Below are 7982 nucleotides of genomic sequence, written 5' to 3'. Positions count from 1 at the left end.
GGCCTTGAGCCAAAGTGCCCGCTTAGTAGCCTGGTGGGGGGGGGGGCGTCTCCTTTCTCCCAGGTGTGCCCCTCCCGCCACATTCGAGCTTTCCAGCCGGCTGCGAAAAAATGCCGCATGCACGCACTTATTTATTTATTTTGCAACAGCTGCAAGACACAATGAAGCTTTTCAAGAACCGGGGCAACGCGCGCTCCAGCCGCGCTGTTGTTGTTTTCAATGAACCTCTCGGGCCTCGCGCTCCCCTCCCAGCCCGACCCAGCCCCTCCCCCGCTCCCCAGCCCGCTCCTCGGCCGGGCCGGGCCCGGCGCCGGGGGCATTGTTTTTGGAGTCTTGCGGGAGGGGCGCGCGCGTGCAGGCTGGCCGGCGCAGTGCGGTGGGGGTGAGAGCAGGGGCGCGCGCGCGCGGGAGCCGGTGCGCGCGGGCGGGGCGCGGGGGCGGCGCCTCGCCGCCTAGCCGCCCGCGCCGGGGCTCCGCTCCGCACGTCCCTGTGTTCCTGGGCTCCGGCTCTTGGCGCGCGCCGGCCGGGGCCCGGCCCTCCGCGCGCCGGGGCTGCGGCTGTGGCCGCACTAGTGCGCGCGCGCGTGTGAGTGTGTGTGCGCGGCCCCGAGCGCACGCGCGCGCCAGGCCCCAGTGTGTGGCAGCGGCGGCGGCAGCGGCGCGGCGGGGCTGAGGCTCTTGTTTACCAGCATTAACTCCGCTGAGCGGAAAAAAAAAAAAAGAAAAAAAAGGGGGGGGGGGGGGAACAACCCGAGGAGGAGCGAGCGCACCAGGCGAACTCGAGAGGCGGGCGAGGGAGAGGGACGCCACCGGCGAGCCTGGCCCCGGCGCGCCCGTGCCTGGAGCTTGCCGACCCCCGGGTCCTCCACGCCCCTCCCGCGCGAGGGGAGCTCCACGGCGCGCCGCGGCTTTGACCTTCAGCGAGCCGGAGCCCCCGCGCCGAGCCGGCGGCGGGCGGGGGCCGGCGCGGGGCGGGCGGCGGGAGCGCAGAGCGCGGCCGGCCCGTCGCTTTGTGTGTGTCCTGGATTTGGGAAGGAGCTCGCGGCGGCGGCGGCGGCGGCGGCGGCGAGCGGAGCCCGGCGGAGGAGGAGCAGCAGGAGGAGGAGGAGGGGAGCGGCTCATTCATTTTTCCTCCGCATTTCTGCCCCCGGCCGGCCTCCCCCGCGACCCGGGCTCTGGGGCCGTGTTGCGAACTGCGTCGCGCCCTCCCGCCGCGGAGGCTCGGGCGTCGGGCCGCCTCCCTCTCTGTCTGGGGTCGGGTTTGTTTTCCTTCGCCAAGACGGATCCGGGCTTGGCCCCCTTCTCTTCGCAGTTTTTCCTCCCTCCTGCCTCTCTGGGTTTGAAAATGGAGGCCGACGACGCAGACAGCCCGCCCCGGCGCGCCCCGGGTTCCCGACTCCGCCGAGCGCTGGGCCGCGGCTGCCGGCGCTGAGGGCCGCCCGCCGCCACCGCCCGCCCCGTCCGCGCCTCCCCGCGGACCCCCGGCCGGCGCCGCCTCGGGAAGTGTTGTCGCCTTCGCCCTTGTTTTTGGAGGTGGGGGGGGACGAAGACTCGGAGACTTTTTCTTTTCCTCCTCCACCACCCCCCCCCCTTTTTTTTTTTTGAGAAAGGGGAATTTGGTCCCAAATAAAAGGAATGAAGTCTAGCTCCGGAGGAGGGTCCCCGACCTCGCTGTGGGGACTCCTGTTTTTCTCCGCCGCGCTCTCGCTCTGGCCCACGAGTGGAGAAAGTGAGTATGTGCCCGCCGCCCGCGGCCACTGCGGGAACTTTTCCTCCGAGGGGCTGCGCCCTGTTTGCGAAACCCGAGTTGCCACCGTCGCAGCTGTCGGGCTCCCGGGCTCTGGGGCCGCGGGGCGGGGCGCCGAGGGGCTCGGCCGCAAAGCCAGGGGGGACCCCTGGGCCCAGGTCGTTGGGTTCGGAGGCCCGCGCGGCCCCGGGCTCGGCGCATCCCCGCGCGGGAAGGGCCTCGGTGGCTCTCCTTTCCGCGGTCCCGAGAGCCCTGCTCCGCGGCCCGGCTGTCTGGGCTGCGCTCCATACCCGGCGGCCCGCGGCGGGGCCAGGCCCCGGGGCTCCAGCGGGGAAGTTCGCGCCCAGCCGTCCGCACCGCGCGCCCGCGCGGGGCCTCCCGACACGCGGCGCGCAGGCGGCGGTGACAGCTCGCGCGGCGCCCTCGCGGCTGGGGGCAGGTTCGGTGCTCGGGGGTGGGAGCGGGCAGCCCGCCGGCCCCGGGGCTGCAAGGTGCCCAGGAGGAGGTGCCCGGCGGGGAGGCCCCGCGGCCCCAGGACAGGTTTCCAGACATTCCAGCGAGATCTCCTGTCGCTCGCCGCGCTTGGCCCCTTGGGCTCTTTGGGTTCCCTGTCGCTTTCGCCGGATCCGCGGCGGGTCGCCAGCCCCGTCCGGCCTCCCGGGACTGCTCAGTGCGGCTGGGGGTGCGGGGAGCGTTCCCACTTACATCTCGCACCCCACGGTGCAGCCCCTGGAAAAAGGCGAAGTCGGGGGCTCGGCGTCAGTCGGGCTGTTCCGGACAGCGCGTACGGACCCCGAGTTCAGAGGGTTTGGGGGGCCCTTCTCCCCGTTTTCTAGCGGCTCGTGGACTCCTTCTTCGTCCCGGCGGGGCTAGGGGTGGTAGGGCGGCCTTCGAGTGTGCGGGAGTGGGTGTGTGGTCGGAGCCGACGTGCATTTCCACACACGTGCTCGCAGCCACACGGCCGCCCAGGGACACCGGGCCGCCGTGCCCCGGGGAGAGGTGGCCCGCGTCGCGGTTTCGGGCGCGCGGGGCCCGGCGGCGGTGGGCGTGCGGGGAGGGGGCTCCGCGTGGCGAGCGCGCGGCCCCGGCTTGGGCTTCGTGTCCCGAGTTGTGTTGCGCGCCCCCCACCCCCCGCCCGCACTTCCTCTGCACAGTTAATAAGCAATATCGCTCCTCGCGCTGCCGCTTGCAATCTGATAGCTTTTGTTTTGGTGGTGTCGGCTAAGGGTAGGGACGGGCAGGGAGGGAGGGAGAGAGAACTTAGGGCCCCGCGGTATGTGGAGCGGGGAGAGGAGGGGTTTCCATTCTTCTCCAAACAGTAAAGGGAGGCTCTGCTGGTCCATTCGGGACGGCAGGGTATCTTGAGCACGATTATAAAGTTTAAATGTAGGCACAGAACTGGGGCTGGGAACGGCGAGGGCGTGTTGGTGAGTAATGTTTGCCGAGTTGTATGCAGGTGGTGCCAATTAACTTTGAAAAATCACGACTGCGCCTTGCACAGTGAGGGGGAGAGTCAGGAGGCAGCGGGGGCTGCCTGGCCCGTCTTAGGTGCAATTCGGAAAGACTGTTCGTATAAACAAACCCTTCTTAAACGTTTTGTAAGAAATGCGTTCACGACGGAGTATGAGCAGATTTTTACAGGATTAGCGTGTTTACTGCGTGGAGTAAGACTCGCTTTGAGTCCGGACCCTCCACAAATCTGAGCTCTCCTGCTCTTTGTTTCCTGAAGTTTCCGCACGCTGGATTGGGCGAAAGGCTCTCGGCACCCTTCTAAGGCTCACAGATGGTGTTTGGGGGCACAGAGAGGGGCTTCTAGCCTTCAGGAGCTAAATATAGTTCAGGAGACACAAGAGAGTTAATCCATTTTATTACGGCATGTTGTTGAACTGTGTCCTGTCTCTAGTTTTATTGTTTAATGTTAGTAAGTTCTGAAATTCACAACACCAGGGTTGGCCTTGCTTCTCCGACGCAGGGCTCCGGGATTTTAAAATAGGATGTCTTGTTGTTTGGAATTCTTGATGAAAAATACTCTTTGTGAAAGGTGTTTTGTTCTGTTTGTTTTTCTTGAGAAAACAGGCAGGAGAGGAAGGGGCGTTTTAACTACTTTTATAGTACAAGATGCCAAACTTTGCTCAAGGATCCGTTGCAAATAGTTGGTTTCTGAAAACTTGATGGATGGCCAGAAGACGCCCCATTCCTGATTATGGTTTGTTGAAGTTCTAACTCACTACCTGCCCCTCCCTATAGCTAGGAAGTTTTCAGGAGTAAATGGTATGCTCAGCATGTGTTCAGCTCTTAGTCCAAAAGGTGCTGGAACTCTTACTTCTGATAGAACTAAAACCACCGGCTCCTATCAGAGACAAGCATTGTTTTGACTGTCTAGTATAATATAATAAAGATTGGGGTGCTGTTGATTAATAATGTGTTGGCTTATTTAGGGATTAGTGTTTTCTCTCAGAGTGTAATAGCAGTAGGGGTGATTAAAAAAAACACAAAAGCCTTTAATTTGGAAAACCTAGCAGTTTTGAAGCAGACGAAGTCATAAAGACTTTGTATCAGTGTACTGTGAACACTGCATCTAAAAAAGGGAGGTCTGGAAGTTAGGAGTGATAGCCAAATAATATGATGCTTAAAAAAAAAATCAGTGTGCCCTTTAAAGGTATTGTGGCCGTCTCATTAAAAAGATTCAGTCATCTTTCTGCCCCAGGCACAGTAATACCCTATTGTCAGGGAAATGTAGGTATGTGAAAGATGGGTGTTTAAAGAACTTTGCTGTTTTATTACCAGGAGAAGAATCCCAGAATAAGAAGTTTGGGAAGAACCTAAATAGCAAATTATAGTTTAGCCTCTCTAGAGGGAAATAGCAAGTAAAGGGTACTTTTGTGGAGAGGTGGGGTGTGGGTTTGAAGTTTAAAAGGTTATATGTTTAATTTGTCAGAAGGATTAGAAAAGTCCAACATTAAGAAATATGCTAAGGTTGACTGGAAGAACCTTAAAAACATCATGCTTAGTGAAAGAAGTCAGTCACAAAAGACCACATATTGTATGATTCCATTTATATGAAGTCCAGAATAAGCAAATCCATAGAGACAGAAAGTAGATTAGTGGTTGCATAGGGCTGGGGAAGGAGGGGGTACGGGTTTCTTTTAGGGGTGATGAACATACTCTAAAATTAGATTGTGGTAATGGTTGCACAACTTTCTGAAAATGCTAAAAACCATTGAATTGTGTACTTTAAATTAGTGACTTTTATGGTATGTGAATTATATCCCAATAAAGCTGTTTTTCTTTCAAGAAACATGTTAAGGTTGAAAAGAATGTATTGTGTTACTTTGCATAGAATCTGTTGATAGATTAAAATTATTAAGTAACTTTGTCCAGCAGGTTGGTGTCTCCTTTTTTAAAATTTATGGAGTTTTTCAGACTCATGAACTACAAATTGATCATTGAAGCTAAAACAGCGGAGATTGAATGCCATAGGGGAAAAGGACAGACAGGAAAAAAGAAGCTTGGTTAGGAATAGCTCACATGAAGGATTAAGGGGTTGGGTGAAAAGAAATGCAAGTGCTGGGAGTGAAAGTCAGATTTGTGACACTGAAATCCTTGACTGAATCTGAAACGACGTTGGTCTTTCCAAGACTAGAGTTTAGGAGCTGAGTCTGATGGCGTTTTGTATTCCAGTTTTCTTACATATTTTTTTTCCAACAAAGAAATAATGTAATGTTTTAAGAGGATAAAGAATTCCCACTGTCTCTTTTGATATCCCGTATTAACCACCCTGGTAGTATAAACTTAAGAACTGCTTATTGTAATACAGTAGACTTTTTCTTTTCTTTTTTTTCTCTTTTCTTTGTTACTTGTTTTATTTCTTAAATAGTTGCAGAGTCTGAGCAGGAAAGAGAATTTCTGTAGGATGCAGAAGTTTTTTTAGATACACAGTGATTATATTTTTTTAATTAAAATTTCTTATCAAGAAAAAGATTTAAAAACATAGCAGAAGGATTTTTGTCTTCAAACTGGTCTGCCTTTATCCAGACTTAGCTTGGCCTGTTAATAGGAAAATACCTAAAGAATAACTGTTTACATTTGTTTTTGGTTTTTGCATAAGGCTCAGTTTACTAATAAAAATGATTCCTGTTGTTCTTATTGTTGCAAGATCAGAGCAGTAATGAATATCAACTGTATCATTTTCACTTGCTGCCTTCCAGTTTTGCCAAGGAGAGCCCTCATGGGACAGTAGCTTCCTTTTAAATCTGGTTTCATTTGTTTTGTAAGAATGTGCTGTAAGAAGCAGCTGAATCCAGCCAGCACTTATTGAGTACCTGCTGTATGGAAGCTGGACACTGCCTTACGTGATGCCTGCACAGAGAGAATTTCACTTTTGTCCTTAGGACATTTTACATAATCCTGCGTGAAACAAAGTTTCTTGAAAATTCACATCTTTTTCTGACTCAGCCCAGCATGCAGTTCTGAAACAACATTTTAAAGGCCCTTTAGAAACATTTCTATAGACTTAAGATAGGAAGTCTGTCAATGTTATTGATCTTTCTGGAGGCATGCATGGCATGGCTTGCCTTCTGAATATCCGCCCTTGTATTGCATTGCTGCTGGCAGGCTGAGGTGTACCTGCCAGCCACCCATCTCGATCAGCTGTGCTGTCTCCTTTCTAACATTGGTTTGACAATTGTGATTAAAAATGTGCAGTGCCGTGTTTGCCATTTGCCAAAACTTCAGTAGAAGTCACAGGTGTGCATGAGAATGTTCTATGGCACGTTTTGAGTTGTAAGGAAGGTGAGACTGACTCTAAAGCTTTTCTGGATTTATGCATTGCTTAGTTAGCTTTCTGGAAAACTTTAGAGAACTCATAATTGTAAGTCCTTGTTTAATTTCAAATACTTTGCTGCTTTTGAAAGCATGAGATTAAAGAGGTAATCAAACCTTGAAATGTCTTTTAATTGTAAAATGTCCAAGCCATGTTTCTCTCTCGGTTGTGATTTTTTTTCTCCAATTTGTTTTCAAAACTCATTTAAAACATCAACCCTAGTTCACGGAGGAGGGATTTGTGCCCGTGGGCCAACCTGTTTGAACTGCTGTTCTTAGCCAACTTATGACAGGTGCCATCTGAGTCCAAGGATGCACGCCCTCATTGTACTAAATATATGATGGTTGCACACATGCTTGGGATACAGTTTCTTGATCTCTCTGTCTGCGATGTTCTGAAGGAAAATTCTAAACGCTTTAAAGGCAACAAGTTGAATTATGAATGAAGCACTCTGACCTCTCCTTGAAAATGGCGTTTGGCATCTGATTATGCAGAGGAGCTTTTCCAGTTATTTGTAAACAAATGATTTGGCTTAAACTGAGAGGTGGCAGGGGTAAGGGTCGGGGGGTCGAAAGTCCTAATGTTTTTGCACATTGAGACCTGTTGACATTTGGGGAGGATTTTCAGTATTTGGAAACATTAAAACTTTGAAATGTGTCACCCTTACCCCAACCCCCAAGGATCTGGAAAGAACTGATTGTTCTTAGGAAAGGGCATATGGTTGGTATAAAATGGTTGGTAAACAGAAGATCTTTAAAAACAAATTAAGTTGTTATTTCAGTAGATGCATACTCCCTGGGCATGATGAAGTTTGTTTGTTTCTTTTGTTAAATTGTTTAGGTTATATTTGACTCAAAATATTAACAGTGTCTTTGATTTTGAAACTTTTGAACTATGAAGACTAATTTTTTTTTTTACTTTTAAAGCATCATTTCTACTCATGTTATAAAGTCCCTAATATCAGTTTTGAAGATCCCCTACTTTTCCCACTTATGCCAGCTTCACTTAGGGCTTATGAAGTTGATTAATTTCAAAATCTGAAGGAAATACTGATATTTCTTTACTGGAATTGAGAATTTTTTTTTCTCTTTCCTCTTTTCCTAAATAAATATATGTTGAGTACTTAGTGGACTCAGTTCTTCAAGTTTGCCTATCTTCCCTGGTGGCTCAGACTGTAAAAGCGTCTGCCTACAATGCAGGAGACCCGGGTTTGATTCCTGGGTTGGGAAGATCCCCTGGAGAAAAAAATGGCAACCCACTCCAGTACTCTTGCCTGGAAAATCCCATGGACAGAGGAACCTGGTGGGCTACAGTCCATAGGATCACAAAGAGTTGGACATGACTCAGCAACTGCACCTCTTTAAGTTTAAAAATTTGTTCTGATGTGATAAACTATCCTACATACATTTAAAA

At 51.6% G+C, this 7982-nt stretch overlaps 1 protein-coding gene across 2 annotated transcripts in view; it reads left to right on the top strand.

The window, feature by feature from the left end:
• The first annotated feature begins 572 nt into the window (after positions 1-572).
• IGF1R (insulin like growth factor 1 receptor) overlaps positions 573-7982 on the top strand; it is a 306038-nt gene continuing 298628 nt past the window's right edge. Inside the window, exon 1 of one of the 2 annotated variants that reach the window (XM_086365379.1) lies at positions 573-1729. In XM_086365379.1, the coding sequence (XP_086221505.1) occupies positions 1636-1729 (94 nt within the window). In that variant the 5' untranslated portion in view covers positions 573-1635. Of the gene's footprint in view, positions 1730-3138; positions 3175-7982 lie in introns of those variants that run through there. The other variant, XM_086365380.1, reaches the window with a different exon arrangement.

This window comes from Bos grunniens, chromosome 21 (genome assembly GCF_055505025.1).
Source record: "Bos grunniens cultivar Pamir isolate PY7600 chromosome 21, Bosgru_T2T1.0, whole genome shotgun sequence".
In the NCBI taxonomy this organism is placed as follows: Eukaryota; Metazoa; Chordata; class Mammalia; order Artiodactyla; family Bovidae; genus Bos; species Bos grunniens.
The sequence above is the reverse complement of the archived record's forward strand: the minus strand, read 5'-3'. Positions and strand labels throughout refer to the sequence as shown.